This window comes from Lutra lutra, chromosome 5 (genome assembly GCF_902655055.1).
Source record: "Lutra lutra chromosome 5, mLutLut1.2, whole genome shotgun sequence".
Lineage (NCBI taxonomy): Eukaryota > Metazoa > Chordata > Mammalia > Carnivora > Mustelidae > Lutra > Lutra lutra.
The window spans coordinates 7,136,839-7,155,614 of record NC_062282.1 but is presented as its reverse complement, the minus strand read 5'-3'; the positions used below and the strand labels follow the sequence as shown (position 1 = coordinate 7,155,614).

The 18,776-nt window shown below is 47.2% G+C and overlaps 1 protein-coding gene across 11 annotated transcripts in view; it reads left to right on the top strand.

Annotated features, from left to right (window-relative positions):
- The window catches only part of SEMA5A (semaphorin 5A), a 469,481-nt gene that overhangs the window by 325,009 nt on the left and 125,696 nt on the right, over positions 1-18,776 (top strand). For all 11 annotated transcript variants that reach the window (XR_007127428.1, XM_047729868.1, XM_047729867.1 and 8 more), the window contains one exon: positions 3,794-3,998. Coding sequence is in view for 10 of the 11 variants with exons in the window: in XM_047729868.1 (XP_047585824.1) it covers positions 3,794-3,998 (205 nt within the window). In the remaining variant the exon portion in view is untranslated. The remainder of the gene's footprint in view (positions 1-3,793; positions 3,999-18,776) is intronic.

Below are 18,776 nucleotides of genomic sequence, written 5' to 3'. Positions count from 1 at the left end.
CTGACACTCATGAGACCATCTAGCAGGCACAGGGTGGGAATACACTTCGAGCCAAGGATCCCTCCCCTAGTCATGTGTAAACAGCCTTCTGTTTGTGGTAACCAGCAGTGAGAAGTGGTTTGATTTTTTTGATTCTTGTTTGCCTCCTGACATTTGGAATTTTATGCCACACTTGTAACTAGAACCAGCAAATTAGTTAGAGGAGCAGAAGTAGGCTTCAGGTTCAGGAGGAAGACTGGGTTAGGAGGGACAGTGTATCATTTTCCTAGATTTAATACAGAAATCTCACTGTTGAAAACAATAAAACAGTGAAAAATATTTAATATTTGTATCAGTTGCCATCTAGAAACCACCGTAGGCAGTGCCAGTCCTCGAAGTCCTCCTGGCCCTGAGTTTCCCAAGGAAGAGCAGTGGTCAGTAACAGGAAACACCATCCAGACCCAGTAGACAGACTCCAGAATTTTCTCTGCAGTTTTGATAACCACCAATCAGAAAGGATGGAGCCAAAATGGAAAACAGACTTTAAGAGTGGCCGGGCAGATAAGGAGGCCATTGCTAGAGCAAATGAAGGGGTTGGCTGTGTCCTCAGGACCTTCTGATACACGGACCAGGTTTGCAGCAAGGACGGGAAGAAGAGTACCGTTCAGATCCGGCACCTAAGCGTGAAGCTGGGTCACCGTGGACTTTCTGCATATGCCGGGTCTATTGTCTTGGAGACAAACAAAAATGCAAATATTATGGAATTAAAGAAATTAGGAGAGTGATGACCCGTATTCCTTTTGGAAGCATTTACAAGACAACCATTGTGGTTTGTAACACACTTGAGGACGATGATTCTTGTATCGTTTCCCTCTTGCACCGAGTCCCCAAGGTGTCACGCCGATACCGCGGGAACCCAGTGCCTAAGGCACGGCTAGAGAATTTGCAGCCCATGAGAGAGCTAGTGGTTACTTACGAGCCAATAAATATATACTATAAATCTAAATAGCTTTCAAAATAGTTGAAAAAGAATCCTTGGGTGAGCTATTTATTATAGGCTGGCAAAGTAAACCAAGACGTTATACGATTCAGCTCAGTTCTGACACTGTTTACCAGGACGTCGCATCAGATCTCACAGGGGCAGGGATCAGCCCCACGGGGCTCCCACCTACCGCCTCACCACTTCAGGTGCTGATCTTAATTAAGTCCAGGTCGTCACCCGGGCTTCTGACCTATGGCTTATCAATGGAGAGTTCCAATGACCTCCCGTCTGGGTTCAATTAATTTACCAGTGGGGCTCGCAGAACTCAGAGAAACATTTTACGTACTCGATGACCGGTTTATTATAAAAGGACCTGACTCTGGAATCACCGGCTAGAAGAGATGCACTGGGCCAGGTCTGGGGAAAGGCACCCAGGGTGTAGCACTACTCCTTCCGGATCTGCACGTGTTTTCCAGCCTAGAAACCACCTGAACCCTGTCCTTTCAGGGGTCTTACGGAGGCTTCATTACATAGGTGTGGTTGATTAAATCATTGGCCATTGGTGATTGAACTGAACCTCTAGCTGCTCTCCCCTGCCTGGAGATCAGGGGTGGACTGAAAGTTCCCACCCTCTAATCACAGGACTGGGTCTCCTGTCAACAGGCTTCCATCCTTAGGTTGGGGCTTACCTGGGGGCGTGGCCTGAGCATCACCTCATTAACATGACAAAAGGCACCTTGACCAATCTCTGCACTTAGAAAATTTCCATGGTTTAGTTTAAGGAGTTCCGTGTCAGAAAGAGGACGGAGACTAAATCCTTATTTTGTACAGATCACAATATTACAGTGGCAGTTCTGGTTGATGACTTCAGATAAGGGGACCAAGGTACAAAAGACAAAGGCAGATCCCTGCTCCTCCTACTACCCAGCTCTGGCTCACCAAGGCCTCCCAGGTCTCGCAGACCTCCGGATTCCTCAAGAGCAGCACAAGGTCTTCCGTTTTGTGCTAGGACTCCCAGTTTTTTAAAAAATACTGTGCGTACGACACAAAGCCTGGGTGTTAAACTTCTCCCAGCAAGTAGACAGCTAAGGGCCACCTGGGTTTCAACGTTGCAGTTGATTTCAGGGAGAGAAAACTGCCAAACCCGGAGTCCCTCTCGGCACGAGAGCTCACCGGGGTAGGCCTCAGACCAAGTCTGGGAGAGAACTTTCATCTGTCACAGTTCTGCTGGCAGGCAATGTCCCTGTTCCGTAAGTGCTACCGTTAAATAGGACAGATGGGGATCTCCCAGCTCAGCCCCTGCCCCACTAGCAGCTGCTTGTGTATTTACCTGCTGGTTCCGTCCTTTACTTACTCATGCGTTTCCCCTGGCCACTGCAGCTCAGTGGACCAGAGAATTGCTGTCCTGCGACAAGGCGGGTTTGCCACTAGCTGAATCGCTTCTCTGTGCCAGGCACACTCCTTTTTTCCCTGGCATTTCCAAGTGCTTTCATTTAATTTACAAATGCCTTCTGGTGATGATCTCCCTCGCCCTCACCACTGCCCTGTGGAGGGAGCGGAGCAAGTGTTTTGTAGATGGAGACAGGCTGAGTGGTAGCCTTGCCTGTGGCCGCGTGGCTCCCGGGGGCTCAGAGCTGACCGCTCACCCGACTGCATGGGTCCTGTCATTGGGCAGACAGGCTGCCCCTGCAGAGGTGTGACACGAGTGATGCTCTGGACCAGCTTTGGGATCTGTGTCACTCTGCTCGCCTCTAATTGTACAACCGGCTTATCACTTTACAGCAGGTAGAGAACTTTGTTTCAGGTGCTCCCAAAAGATCATTCTTTTAAAAAGGCCATTTCCATCCTACAGTTTTGCATCTCTCGCTTGTTAGGAAACCAAGCACTAGAGAGGACGTGGGATGAACGGTAGTCTTGGCTGGTTCCGACAGAGAGGGCCATTTCCATCGACCTTGCTTACGGGAAGTTCTGCCTACAATCAGCCTTTGTGGGCACTAGGATTTAAGCTTAGAAAAGAAAGTAGAAAGTTTGGGGAGGATTTTCTGATGGTGTGCTCTGCCCCACGCCCTTGCCAAAATCCATCCTACGCAGGGGCTGCTCGCCTCTGCACACCACAGCTCTGAATTCACTTCTCAGCAATCACCAGGCCTGCTCTCCATCCTCCACTCCTACTCCCCAACCCTCACCCCCCACACACCCCATCTCCCAGACTCCTCTTCACGACAGTGCCTCCATTTGAAAGTCTCTCTCCTTCCCTCCTTCTTTTACCCTCCCCTTTCGCCATCTCCCATCTTCCCTCACCCTGTTTGGATCAGGAGCACAAAACAACAAGGGCCAGGTGAAAAAGACTGGAATCAGATTACAGCATTTATGCATAAAAATGGCCCAGTTCTATCTCCGTGGAATCCGCATCTTGCTTATAGACTCACCATTCCAGTAGGGAAGGTACTAGATCTGTTGGATATTCCTGACAGCTGGGTCTTCCATTTGAGGACCTAGTTTATCAGACAGACAGGATCGTGGGCACATGGCCAGACAGCTCCCACGTGACTCAGCAGGTGATGGGGAGTGCACCTGTGTTCAAGTTAAAGCCAGTACTGACTTCTGCTTTATTTTTAACATCCGATCATTCATTTCGGATAGAGTTTATGAAGACTCCCCAAATGCGATGAGTTCAAAGGTAGAAGGGGAGGGACCCCAAGGACGGGGAGTTCGAGGGAAATGGAGAAACGCCTGTGTTTGCATAAGGCAGTGACTCAGCCTCCGTGTCCCCTCCAGCCAGGTGGCAGGACCAGCCACGGGTGTCCCATAATGACCTGATTTCCCTTGCAGTGTGGCACGGTGGACCAAGGCCTGTACGTGAACCTGACAGAGAGGAACCTGCAGGACGCTCAGAAGTTCATTCTGATGCACGAGGTGGTGCAGCCGGTGACCTCGGTGCCTGCGTTCATGGAAGACAACAGCCGCTTTTCTCACATGGTCGTGGACGTGGTACAGGGCAGGGACATGCTGGTCCACATCATCTATCTGGCCACAGGTAGGAGTGGGCGCCTCTCCTGAGTTTTCGACCCTCTCTTGCTTCCGTGTTTTACGTCCTTAACGTGCACGTTCAGTGTCAAGCCATGAGTCTGTCCTCCCCTAGCAAGACCCACAGAACAGCCTTGTCCTCGTCACCCTCTGTGCTTCTCATGGGAGGAAACTTCATCTTACTCTCTTTTTTGCATTACCTCGGTCCTAGTTTTACTCGCAATGACTATGCCTGATGTCTTCGCTATTATTTCTTTACTACTCACAGGATAAGGCTTTTCTTGCAAGACCATTTTTCATTGGGATAATTTAAGACAATGGAATTTGTTAGAGGACGTTTGTCTGTTGTGATATTATTCTGGGATTGTCACTGGGATTTTCGTTTGGTTCAAAGCGGTGCTCACAAGACATTCCTGTTGCGAGATGTAGATACAAGCATTGGGGGAACATGTTCGGGGGCACAGACAACACATTGTTTTAAAAAAGACGCAGGCTACACTGTTGATCAACTTACCGAGCACATCTGAACGTGTCTGGTTTCCAGTGTCACCAGCTGGAGGCAGGTCCTGTCTTGGAGAGCTCAGGGGGCCCGAGGTCAGCCCCAGGGAACATATCTCGGTTCCCACACCTGTCCAGCTAGTCCCTGTCTTCAGATTCTCCTGCACAAAGCCCCCCCACATGGAGCCCGCCCCCACGCCTGCATCCTCTGTCCTCACAATTCCCCTTGGGTATAGTATTTTATACCCCATCAGTGGGTTGGTTCTATTCATAAAGGCACCAAGATTTATTGAATGTTTACTATTTCGTGGTTCATGGGATCCGTGATGGGTCAGAAGGGAGCAGACTGGAACCTCCTTCTCGGCTGAGGACAACACGTGATCAACCAGTGGGAAATGACAGGGCGGTGTGACAGGCCTATACCGTGCATGTGAATAGAGCTGTGGGCCAGTGGGAGCCAGGGTGGCTCCTGTCCTTGGCTGGTGAGGGGGGGCGGGGGAGCTCTCCTAAGAGGTGATGTGGAAGCTGAGAGCTCACTAAGGAGGAAGACTTGGGGAACATCGAACGTATGGGAGTGGTCAGCTTTGGGCAGGGACACCATGTTGTCAGGTAAGATAAGGACAAAGACGTGACCTTGAGATCGCCAAAGGGGGGCATTGGTGCCCCCAAGGGTCCGTGTGATGAAGGGCTGGGGAGGCAGTGAGGCGGCGCATCCACGACGAGCAAAGCTTCGAAGAGGACGGGGAGGTGAAGTTTGCTGGCGTTGCAGGAGAAGCAGAGAATTACTGATGTGGCGGGTGCTTTGCTCACTACTGTGTAGGAATGCATCGCGGCTCATTTTCTGCCGTTTTTATGCTCAGTGCCCGCAGGGTGCTTGGCATGTGGTAGATTGAAGAATGAGCGAACTGGATCTTTCCAGAAGTTTCCCTAGTTTTTCTTCATAAATGTTCTGAAGGTTGGAGCCACAGAGAACAGAGTCTCCTTGGGATTCCAGGAGGCTTTGAGTCTCTCTTATCGGTACCCGGAGGGGGACGGTGAAGGGGAGATGAGGTGGTTCCAAGCAGGCCTTGGAGGGTCTGGGCGGGGCAGCCTGAGGCTTCAGCTTGAGAATTCTGACCTCTTCCTTGGCCAAGGCTGTAAGAAGGCGAAGTTTGCTTCCTTGGTTTATAAGATTCGTAGTGAGCTTCCGAGCATCTCTAACGGCAACGGCACTGTCCCATACTTCACCTTTGACCATGTCTCAGTCAGTTCAGGCTGCTGTAACAAAACACCACATAGCAGGGGCGAGGGGTGGGGGGAATTATAAATCTGTTACTCACCATTGTGAATGCTGCACGTTCACGGTCAGGGAGCCGCCAGCCAGTTTCCCTGTGAGAGTCCTTCTTCGTTTACAGAGGCTGTCTCTTCTCTGTGTCCTCACGTGCTGGAAACAGATCATCTCTGTCTCTTTAATTTTTTTTTTAAGATTTATTTATTCATTTTAGAGTGAGAACATGAATTGGGGAGGGGCAGAGGGAGAGGAAGAGAGAGAGTCCTCAAGCAGACTCCTTGCTACGCAGGGAGCCTGACTCAGGACTTGATCCCAGGACCCCAAGACCATGACTTGAGCCGAAGGCAGACAACTGAGCCCAACTGACTGAGCCACCCAGGAGCCCCTTCATGTATCTCTTACATCACTGATTAATTAACATTTTGAAGGAAATACCTTTTTTCCTAAGTTTTTATTTAGAATAAAATTCATTTTTAAAGGGTATTATTTTAATGGTCCAGCCTAGGGGTTTCCTCTTTATTTCCCAGGAATTGAAATGTGGAATGGAATAATGAAAGCATACTCTGAAACACCAGTCTCTTTTCACTAACCCTGCAAGGAGCTGAGCAACTTCCCGACAAGCAGGGATGACAAGGGTTAGAGATTCTGACTTAAAACTCTGAAGGCTTATGCCGATGCAGTCTTTTATTTACATCTTCCCAGCAGACTTCCATCCAGGCAAGCCAGGAACAGCCCTCCCCTTTGACGGTAAAGCTGATACCAAGCACACATGGCTGGGGTCCTTCCAGTCCCACCACAGCTCCTGCCAGACCCCGTCCAGGAGTTTGTGAACGCTCGGCTGCTGGAGCGTGAGTGTAGCATTCCGTGTGAGCACACGTGAAGCAGAGTGCTTCCTCACTTGCTAATAAAATCAATTTGCTATCTTGGGCTTGGGAATTCAGGTCTGGTGATAAGTTTATTCACTCCCCCCTTGATTTTACTTGAATTAACAGGACCTGGAGAAAACCTGCCAATGGCCATTTGAAAGTTGGTTTATTTTATTTGTCAGTATTATCTAAAGATCGAAGTGAAATAGACCTTGTTAATAGTGCAGTTCCTGGTGTTTCTTGCAGCTCGAATGGCTTTTCCCTGTTGGCCACCACCCCACCGAGTCAATGGGCTTTTCCCAGACATGTCCCTGGTCTGTTAGGGGCTGTTCCCTTTTCTCTCTTATTGGAAATCCAGCCAGGGCTAGGCTCATTATCTGGGCCATGACTATGCTGCTGTTTGATGAGCTATTTTTCTGAAGGTCTTCTCGGAGCAAGAGGCAAAATGGCAAATGGTAATACCTTTAGAGTACTTATGCCTGGGGACGCCTGGGTGGCTCAGTTGGTTCAGTGCCTGACTCTTGATTTCCACTCAGGTCATGATCTCAGGGTCCTGGCATCCAGCCCTGTATCAGGCTCTGTGCTCAGCATGGAGCTGGCTTGTCCCTCTCCCTCTGTTCACCACCCCCACCCCCGCTCGTGAATGCGCTCTCTCTCACTCTAAAATAAAATTAATAATAATAATAAATAAAAGACATATATATGCACACTTAGACTTTGTAAGTGACTGAGTCTCACATCTGTACAGCTGCTCAGCTCCTCCTGCAAAGACAAAATTAGAATCGTGTGGACCGCTCATGTGTTCTCTAATTCTCCTCCTTGCCTGATTAGTGAACAGCCGCTCCCTGGCACTCTGCGTCTGTGCTGCTCCTTGGCTGGCTCCATCCTTCCTGCCTGCCTCCTACAGGTGGCCGTGACTCGGGCTCGGCCCATAGTCTTGGTGGTTCTGTTTCATGCCGCCTCCCTGGAAATACCATTTAGTTTTAGGGTTTCCGCGATCCCTTCCAGGATGAAGTGTACTACTATCTTTTTCCTTCGTCTCCGTTCCGGTGCGTCTCTAACTGAATGTGTGTCTTTACCGCCTAAGTCTGCTTCTGCTCCCTTATTCTCCCTTGTTCTTGTTGAGGCAGCAGGTCCTGGAGATTCGAACCCTCTGACACCGCTACTAACCACCCATTTTATTTTTCCGTAACTATTTATTCCCCCATTCCCAACTCTGACTATTCTACGGGACTGTTTTTTTTTTTTTAAATTTTTTTTTATTTTTTCAGCATAACAGTATTCATTATTTTTGCACCACACCCAGTGCTCCATGCAATCTGTGCCCTCTACAATACCCACCACCTGGTGCCCCCAACCTCCCACCCCCCACCCCTTCAAAATTCTCAGATCGTTTTTCAGAGTCCATAGTCTCTCATGGTTCACCTCCCCTTCCAATTTCCCTCAACTCCCTTCTCCTCTCCATCTCCCCTTGTCCTCCATGCTATTTGTTATGCTCCACAAATAAGTGAAACCATATGATAATTGACTCTCTCTGCTTGACTTATTTCACTCAGCATAATCTCTTCCATCTACGGGACTGTTTTAAGCCAGTGTTTGTTCAGCTCGAGAATGGGTAAAACCTGGATTCTGATATAGTACAGAGAGCTGGGATTTTATACACACACACACACACACACACACACACACGTACACGCACGCACACACACACACACACACACAGGAATATGTATTTAGAAGAGATGAACTAATAACTAGTGACAAATTTTATTTTAGTTTTTAAATTCTATTTTATTATTTTTTATGGAAGCATGGTTGATATAGAATGTTACATTAGTTTCAGGTGTACAACATAGTGATTTGACAGGTTTCTCCATTATGCAGAACACTGGGATTTCTAACTTGTCTGCAGGTGAACTTGATGCTGGGCATTTCTGGACCATATTCACGTCGTGCTGTTCTGGATGAAATAATAGTTTTCTTGACCTAGACTCTCTCTATGGCAGACATACCTTACCTTTCCTCCGTGGTGCAACACCAACAGCGTCGTGATTGGTTCCTAACTGTTTGTGATGCTGATATGAAATCTGTTATCCAGCCTGAGCCTAATGGATATGTTTACTGTTTGTTTCAGTAGCTGCTGGTATGATTTGCTAACTAGTTCACAAAACATCTGGGACTTGATTTGGAAGAAAATGTTTAAGATGCAGCAAACTAGTGCAAAATGATTAAAATAGATCACATAATGGGGCGCCTGGGTGGCTCAGTCAGTCGGGTGTCTGACTCTTGACTTTGAACTCAGGTCATGATCTCAGGGTCATGAGATCGAGCCTTGCACTGGGCTCCGTGCTGGGCATGGAGCCTGTTTGGGATTCTCTCTCTTCCTCCCTTTCTGCCCCCGCTCGAGTGTGTGCACTGTCTCTCTCTCTAAACACACACACGCACACACATGCAATATGGCAAAAAAAAAAAAAATCAGAAATGATCTGTAATAGGACTTGGAGGTCTTGATGGGGCAGGCAAAGTTACCAGGAATGATTTCTCCAAAATAAAGGAAGATAGAATCTGAAAATTTCAAGACCCACTATGTTTGAGCAATATTGATTCAGAATAAATGAACATGGCATGTAGCCAGGTTAAGTTTTAAATTCCAAGGATCAATAAAGCATTGGCATTCAGGAGAAGGAAAAAAGTTAGGAGGCCCCAGAATACGATCCAGCTGCATAAATCTCTGAAACATGGTCTAAAATTTTCTGAGAAAAAGAAATGTGAGTCATGAAAATTATGCTCAACCAGGATTAAAGGGGACAGGCCGACACTCCCCAAAATGAGAAGATCTCAGGCTCAGAACACCAGGGGTGTCTTTTAGAAGACAAATTCCTGCCTCGATTCAGCCAAACAAAGGACGGAGAAGCTTTGAGAAAGAAAGGAAAACAAAACAAAACAAAATACAGCAGTGGACATCTCAATACCAGATTTCTAGCAAAATGACGTATATAATAATAGGAGGAAAATGAAGTATCACTCAAGGGTTTTATTCTAGGCTAATCCTCCCTTCAGAAAGAAAGTGCGGGGAGAATTCAGGGATACAACATCTCTGATTCTTACCTTAAGAACAGAAAACCTTGGGGTGCCTGGGTGGCTCAGTTGTTAAGCATCTGCCTTTGGCTCATGTCATGATGTCCTGGGATCGAGCCCCACATCAGGCTCTCTGCTCGGCGGGAAGCCTGCTTCTCCCTCTCCCACTCCTCCTGCTTGTGTTCCCTCTCTTGCTCGTTCTCTCTCTTTCAAATAAATAAAATCTTTAAAAAGAAAACACACAAACAAACAAAAACAAAAGAACAGAACGCCTTGATTTCTAGTCAAAGGAAAGAAAATTGGAACAAAAGCCTTGGGAAGGAAGTCATGGAAAGAAGATGGGTGTCGGGAGGAGAATCCATTTAATTTTCAATGAAGTGAAAGGAAGGCATCCTGTAGGACATGACAGGTAACAAGGGCTCTGAGAGTTGGGGAAGCGTAGTGTGTTTGGAGAACTCAGAGAAGGCCTGTGCATCTAACAGATCTCCAAGTACGTCCTCCGCTTCTCTCGTCCCAGGCCCTCAGCCATTTGCTGTGTCTCAGGCCCCAGTTGGCTGATGGATTCCTGGCAGGACTCAGGATTCTTCCAACCGATGCCTCCCAGCTGGTGGCCAAGGGCCTCCTGCCACCTCCAGACTGGGATGAGACGTGGCACCATCAGCGTGGGATCTGGCTTCTTGTGCAGGTGCAAAAGGGATGGGGAGATGCACCCCAGAAATGCAGGGGGCCTAAATCCCTGGGAGGTGAGCTTCAACCAGGGAAAGGCAGGGCATGGGAGGAAACAAGCCAATCCGTGTCCTTTCTCTTTTTCCCTCCAATGGGCTGTTCAAGACAAACAGCCAAGCAGCCGTCTCTCTGGGGTTCTGTATAAAGGAGCATGGCGGCACCTTGCATGGCATAACCTCCCATTCTTTCCTGCTTCCTTTTTTTTTTTTTTTTTAAATACATTAGTTTCTAGTGTGCAGCATACCCTGCTTCCTTTCTTCCCTCACTCACGCAGCCCTGGGGTTGTACCCCTAATAATGTATTAGCTCTTAATCCTGCTTCATGCTCTGTGTGCTTAGTAATCACAGTAAGAGAGAATTTACTCAACCCAGTAGGGCTGCGTGGCTGTAAACACAGGCGGAGGAAGAAGATGTACGCTCATGTTGAGATAGTCAGATTCCAATCTATAATCAGTTTTTATAGTAGTAGTAATAACAATAACAACAACAACAACAATAATAATAATAAATTGGTGCCTGGTTGGCTCAGTCAGTTAAATGTTGGACTCTTGATTTGGGTTTAGGTCATGATCTCACGGTCGTGAGATTGAGCCCCACATTGAGGTCTGCTCTAGGCAAGGAGCCTGCTTAAGACGGGCTTTCCCCCTTTGCCCCCTCTGCCCCTTCCCTGCTCACGTAGGCATGGTCTCTTTCTCTAAAAAACAAAACAAACAAACAAAAAAATTAAAAATTAGTACTAAAACTAGAAATTCTAGAACGAAAGACAGCGACATGAACAATAAATATTTTCGAAGATGACTGCCCATGATTCCTAGAGAATGGATTGGCGGGTAGCCCCAAGGATGGAAATGGTAAAATCTGGGTCTACAGCGTTATTGTGATTTTGCCGTGAGTCTCACTGACTCTGAGAAAGTGGTCATTATAGGGACACGCCATTTCACTGCAATGATTGATGAAGACTAGTCCGCTCGGGGCCATTCCATTCTCAACAAGGTCCCCGACGCAGGCCGTGGTGCAGTGGACGGGGCTAGCCGGTCCGCGGTGATGGTGTTGGACTAAGGCGCATCCTCTTGACTGGGGCGATGTTGCCCCCGAAGAGGCAAAAGCTGATTCCTGAGGGACAGATCTTACGTGTAGGTATAAAGCACAGCGACGCATGCACTGCGGGAGCATAGATGTAGTCCTCGGTGTTAAAACTTCAGGTACGGGAGGACAAATACAGGGAAAAAAATATGAAAAGTTTCCTTGCCGAAGAGATAAAGAAAAAAAAAATTGAGAAACAACTCTTCGGTGTTTTCACGGAGAGATGTTAAGGTTTACCCTGTGCTGTAGGTACGCAGGGCTGAGGAAATGGGTAGGGTCACGGAAGCTTGTGGCTGGTTTGGTTTGGGCCATTGCTTTATTGCTGACGACCTTCTCTGAGAAGGGGGAAGTGGAAATTTGGGGGTCAGATTCCCTGAAGAGGTTTCATCCATGAACACCACAGGCTCCCTGCCCTTAAGAAGCTTCTATTTTAGAGAGAGATAAAAACAACAAAATAAGCAGTTATAGGAAACCTCGCTTGGGGAAAAAAAATAAAGCATGAAGAAGGAAAGCAGGAGGCTGGGGTTTCCACGCTAAGAAGCCATTTCTAAGGGTCACGAGTGGGATCCATTGTGTTCAGTGATTATCAGGAGCTCCGAAGTAGAGCTTGCACTTGCACCGTCAAGGACGTCTGTGTTTTGGAGGACGCGCTCCTGACTGTTTCAACAGAGATCAGACCTCGTGAATCTGACTTTGATAAAGTTTCCGGTGACTGAGGGAATCATCTCACTGAGAAGGACCACTGAGCAGGAGAAGGGGTCATTGAATGCTTGACGTTCTGAAGCCTACCAGAAGTTGGGGTCCCCTAACCCCAGGGAGCAGAAAGGAGACACCTCCGTGCAGATGGGACACCAGCACTCATGCCTTCCTGTGGCTTTTCCGGGAATACCGTGGAGAAAATAGAGCCAGTGGCCTTATCCTACCGTCCCTTTCTTTTCTTCCAAATACATATATATTTTAAAGATTTTATTTATTTATTTTTAGGGAGAGAGAGAGAAAGGGCTTGTGAGTGGGGGGGAGAGACTGAGGGGGAAGAGAGAGAGAATCTCTGATAGATTCTGGACTCAGCGTGGAGCCCAATGTGGGGCTCAACCTCCTGACCCTGAGATCGCGACCTGAGTCAGAATCAAGAGTCAGACGCTTAACTGAGTCACCCAAGTATCCCCCAAATACAGTTTTAATATAGAACATGGCTATTTGTTGTTACTTGCTACCAACCATTATTAAAATTCAGAAATCAGTAATGCTTCCCAAATGAGCTAGTAGAAAAACCCAGAAAGAAACAATATTCTTTACACTCTAGAATTTCTCCTTTAAGAGTAACGGTGGGGGCGCCTGGGTGGCTCAGTGGGTTAAAGCCTCTGCCTTCAGCTCAGGTCTTGGTCCCAGGGTCCTGGGATTGAGCCCCACATCTGCCTGCTTCCCCCCTTCTCTCTCTGCCTGCTTCTCTGTCTACTTGCGATCTCTCTCTCTCTCTCTCTCTGTTAAATAAATAAATAAAATCTTTTAAAAAAAAAAGAGTAATAGTTGGCAGCTGGCTGAGGGCATGCTGAAGTCCCACTCCCGACTTTCTCCCTCTGTGTGTAGTTCCTTCCAGTTCCTTCTCTAGCCCCGCAGAGAGGATTTGCAGAGAGGAAGATGAGGCCCTTGACTGCAGGGCAGGCCCCAACAGTCCCTTGGATTGAAATACACAAAACTTAGACTCTGGGGAGAGCCCGGTGGCCACCAAACACTGATACACTTGGGTTACCATTGTTAATAGCTGTCTCCCTTAATATTTATAATCGATTTGCAACCACTTAGGCGGAATGAGCAAGCATAATATTGTGCAGATCCTATGTTGGAAAGGTTTTCAGCAGTCACTCCTAATTCCGTCCATCTCACTGGACACTGAAAATCCAAACCTAACCAGAATTCGCTTGGTGTGTAAAGGGTTCCTCCTGGAGGCTAGAGGGAAGCATGGTGTAGTTCATTAGATACAATGTAATAAATGTTGTGCCTAATGATAAAATCATCGTAGAGAATAATAGCAGTGTGGGAAATCCCAGTGACGTGGCCTTATGGATTAGATTATGTCCCCCCCCAAAGACATGTTAAAGTTCCAAACCACCGGTAGCCCAGAATGTGAGCTTATTTGGAACTAGGGTCTTTGCAGCTGTGAGTAGTTAAGGTTAAGTCACAGTGGATTAGGGTAGACCCTTAATCCAATAGGCCTGGTGTCCCTTTAAGAGGAGGGCAAGTGCGCGCGTACGCGCGCACACACACACACACACACACACACACACACACACACAGAAGGACATGTGACAACCTGGGTAGAGGCCAGAATGTGCCGCCGCAAGCCTGGGAAGACCAGTGGTGGACAGCCACTACCAGAAGCTGGGAAGAGGCAAGGAAGGGTTCTGCCCAGAATCTCAAGAGAGCACAGCCCTGCTGATGATACCTTGATTTCCAACCTCCACCCACCAGCACTGCAAGACAAATCCTTTCTGCTGCTTTAAGCCATCCAGAACGTGGTCTTCTGATACTGTGGCCCCAGGACGCTAATCCCCCCGAGGGTACTTCGCCACTTTGCATGTGGTCTCGCCACCAAATTCCAAGCGTAGCCTGGCTTTCTCCTGTTCCCCTGACATTTCTCAGTGACTAGAACTCAATGGACAAAATTGGTATTTTCCTATTAGTTTATGTCAGGCCCAATTAAAATGAAAAGTGCACTGTTGAAAACGGTTTAATATACGCCAAGCCGCTTCTAATGGCATGAGAACAACCGACCGGTTGATTTTACTAAACACAGGAACATTCATGCTTGTGTTGTAATGTGTTTTGCTTTTAAACACGTTTTCGGAATAATTTTAGGAGCTCACGCCTAGCTCCCCAACCATGAAGTAAGAGTGAGTTTTGTGCTACAAATGAGTGGATGTCCCGGTTTCCTCTGAATGTGGGGCAGGACGCCCCCGTGACTCTGGGGTAGCCCGTTGCCTGCTGTCTAATTCTCGGCCTTCTCATGTCTGAGACCGGGCCTGCCTTCCTCCTGCTCGTTCACACGGTCGACACTGACCGAAAGTTGCCCCAGGTAGTAAAGCAATGTGGCCTGTGGACAGAAGAAACACAAACCATGTCTCTCTACCACGTCTTTTCATCTAAATCCCGGCTGATGCCCATGGCTGACGTATCTCGTGAAGATTTCATCGCGATTATTAGAGTTTAAGTACAATAGTCTCCTGTTCCCAGACCTGCTTCCTCCTGTTTCTACAGCCTTCGTTTCTGTGGGCAGTGATGTCCTGACTCCAGAGAGATTTTAGTCCCGTCCACCCAGTGCTCAGATCTCCACTTCTGCTGAGGAAGCCTTTCTCTGTGGAAACTGCAAAGTGGTGATGTCAACAGTGTACCACCCCGTCTCTCTGTCTCCTCTGTCCTTTCTTGGTACTGTGACCACAAGGCATGTTCTTTTCCTGACTTGAGGTCCGGAACGCACACCCGGGCAGAAGAACACTCCTGTCACCCTGCAGGTGGTGAGGTGGGCGTGTCCCTCCCCCAGGGGGCACCACTTCTCCCACATTCGATGGTCCCAGGACCACTGGGGAGCATTCAGGAGGCCCTCAGGAAGGGACTGTCCACAGCTCTGGGGTTGAACCCGGGTGAACCCAGAGGACCGGGATGAGGCTTTGTGATTCTTTTGAGGATGCAGGGAACAGAATTCTAGATCTCGGCCACACATGCGCCTTGCAGGCGGGCCTTCGAGTAATTGGTGGACTTGCCCTCAACGGGCCCAACTTGGTCATTGCCTGCACTGTGACATCAGAAAAGTACATAGTTCTTAGCACCATAAAATCGGGAATAATTTGATTCTTTTATGCTAGCAAATGGAATCTACGTGCTAGGAAAACTCAGGTTCCACTCAGTTGGCCACAGTGCTGTGGTCTCCAGACCCTGGAAAGGAATGTTGCCTTCAGAGTAAATCTTTCTGTGATGATTTCCTCTACCATGATGTTGGCCACAGTAACGGGGGCTTGGAGCGGGGGCTGGTTGCTTGGGCCACAGCGGAGCCCCATATGATCAGGTAGCCAGATCACTCCTCGGAGTGTTTACACCCCGGTTTTGGACGTCGGCCTTCTTCATTCTTGACCTCAGCACCTCCTTGCTAACTTGGAGATGCGACACTGGCCTGGCAGTGGTGACCGGCCACTGCTGAGCAGAATTAAGCCTTGGCCTCTGGGTAATCCTATTCTAAAGCAGACAGCAGGCATTCAGAAGGAGTAGGAAGGAATAAGTACAATTTCCACGACTAGATAGAAGGTCATTAACAGTGACATCATATATTGGCTTTCATCCAGAAGCGGTTACACTGTAGAGTCACAGGAAGAAAACACACCCCATTGTTTCTTTGCTAATAAGCCTTCTGGAGAGGAAATGTGGATAGCAAAATCCTTAGTGTAAAAGGGATTTGACAGACCTGGGGGAAAGAGAGTGCCAGGCTTAGGGAGTGGGGCGTACCTACTGATACTGTAGTTCCCACCTGGAATGCATTAGAGGAAGTGGGCTCGCCCCAAACCGCTGTGGCAAATTAGCCCCCCACACTTCCTTCCTTCAGGACGCCTGCAGCACACTGTGATTTGGGTAAACAGCTCAGTGAGGTGATGCGAGTACTGACAGCGTGCCTGTCTCCAAACAGACCTGTTCTGGGCGGAGGGAAACAGTGCTTGTCTTGTGCAGAGATGTCAATGAAAGAATTTCTTTTCATTTTTGTCTTTTAAAAAATAACCTGGTTTCACAGCCAGATTAAAAGACTGTTGAATCAGGGTGCCTGGGTGGCTCAGTGAGTTAAAGCCTCTGCCTTCAGCTCAGGTCATGATCCCAGGGTCATGGGATCAAGCCCTGCATCAGGCTCTCTGCTCACTGGGGAGCCTGCTTCCCCCTCTCTCACTCTCTGCCTGCCTTTCTGCCTACTTGTGATCTCCATCTGTCAAATAAATAAATAAAATCTTAAAAAAAAAAAAAAGAATGTTGAATTACTGGTTGGCTTATAAAATTTCCACCCCTCTTTCCTTTTGAAACAGAGATAACCACATTGATGTTCCTTAAATAGGGTGTTTTATGGTCTTTCCATAGAATTGCCCGTACAAAAAGATGTGGCAAGGGTTCTTATTCAGGAAGTATACAATTCTCATGGTGTTAAGAATGGCATGAGTTTCCAAGCTAATGTCCTCTGTGGCAAATGCCACCCTGACCTGATTGAAATCTGACTTAAATTACGTATCTGCTTGGAGAAGTGGGGGATATGACTTTTACTGATGAAACCTTCTGTGAAGGATTGAGACAGCCTGCACCTGACCAACCCTGAAATCAAGAATACCTGAAATTAAAATTCTGTAGGTGCTTACACATGCAGACCAAAGAAAAATCAATGTGAAGTTAAAGTTCCTTCCCTTGTTTTGCATTGGCTGACCTTATGGTATGCTAAGTGATTGCTGAATTTGCAGGCAGATGGAAAGTAGGAAACCTTCTTTCCCTCTGTCCGTCCAGCTGTCCTTCTCATCAGCCAAGCCCCACTGTCATTATTTTAACCCCAAATATGACAGAAAAAAACTCTGAGCTTTAGGTTCTATTTCACCCTTTAGGAGCCTTCAACGCAAATTAGTAATTTTTCTGGCCAAGGGGATAATTATCGTCACGTTTTGGATTTCTGAAGACTGTAGAAACTTAACTCAGTTTGAAATTTTTAAAGCATTTTGAGATTAAAACACGGTCCAGGAGAGTGGCTCTTGTAATCTGATTTGGTCTAACTCTTGTGTTCCAGCTGGGTATAAAGATACTGGTGGCATATGTGACTTGTTTTTTGAGGGATTAGACATGAGTTGAAAGAAAGGAAGGGAGAATTTGCTCCAGGAAAATGTGTTTCTTTAGCTAGAAAACATGTGTGTAGCTTTGTGACCAGGTGATGCTGAAATACCGAGAGTTGTCAGCGGTCAGTGGAAGTCCCTTCAAATGAATGGAGGCACCTGGTGGCGCGGACTATTAAGCGATCGACTTGGTTTCCGCTCGGGTCACGATCTCAAGGTCGTGAGATCGAGCCCCGAGTTGGGCTCCATGCTCAGCACAGAGTCTGCTTGAGTTTCTCTCCCTCTCCCGCTGCTCCTCTTGCTGGACCGCTCTCTTGCTCTCTGTACCTCAAATAAAAAAGTAAATCTTTAAAAAAATAAAAGAATAACCCTGAGTAGAAGATGGTTTTCACATTCTTAGAACAGAGAAAAGGTTTTAGAGGACTCCATTTTCATAAATGTGTGCCAATAATAAAAAAAAAAAATCAATAATTAATTGTCTAAATACTCAAATACATTTATGGGATTTTGAAATAATAAAAAAAAATCTACCCTTAGTATTGAAAGTGATCTCTAAGATTAATTATCAGGGTAGAAGCTTCATTTTGGTCCTCATTGTTATGATCACTTAATTAATTTTTAAAATCTGACCTTGTCCTTAGCAAAAAAAAAAGTATACTGGTTCAATGTGAAAAATAGTGGCCTTGACTTGTCTTTGATAAATTGGGTCTTTAAAGGCAATCTTCATAATGAGTTGCTGCTTTTTGAGTTAAACAATTTTTTTCTTTCATTTAAAAATTTTATTGATTATACAATGGTGGCATTTTTTAAAAATACTGTGGGCAGCATTAATTATTTCTGAATGGCCTGGAAAAGAGCCAGTTGTCTTGGTCTTTATTGAATTGCTGACCTGTGGTCATTCTCCGGGCAGCTTATCTTCAAGAATCTCTAACTTTCTTTTTTTTTTTTTTTTTTTAAAGATTTTTTATTTATTTATTTGACAGAGAGAGAGATCACAAGTAGACGGAGAGGCAGGCAGAGAGAGAGAGAGAGGGAAGCAGGCTTCTTGCTGAGCAGAGAGCCCGATGCGGGACTCGATCCCAAGACCCTGAGATCATGACCTGAGCCGAAGGCAGCGGCTTAACCCACTGAGCCACCCAGGCGCCCCCAGGAATCTCTAACTTTCAAAGGCAGGTTCTTAACTTGTACCTGTGGCTTCCTCTGATTCCATCCTGGCCTTGGGCACAGAGCATGCTGGGAGCAGGCTCCTTGCTAGCTCATCACACCCTGGCTGGGCTCTGTCCTCTCGCCTAGTTTTAGTGACAGAGCCTTTGACATCTTCTCTCCTGAGTGCAGTTCCAGTCTTTTCTCCAGTGTCTGAGTTTTGTCCTGCCTCCTCTGATGCATTCCCCTCCCAGGAATCAGGGGACTGCTCGCGTGCCCTGTGGT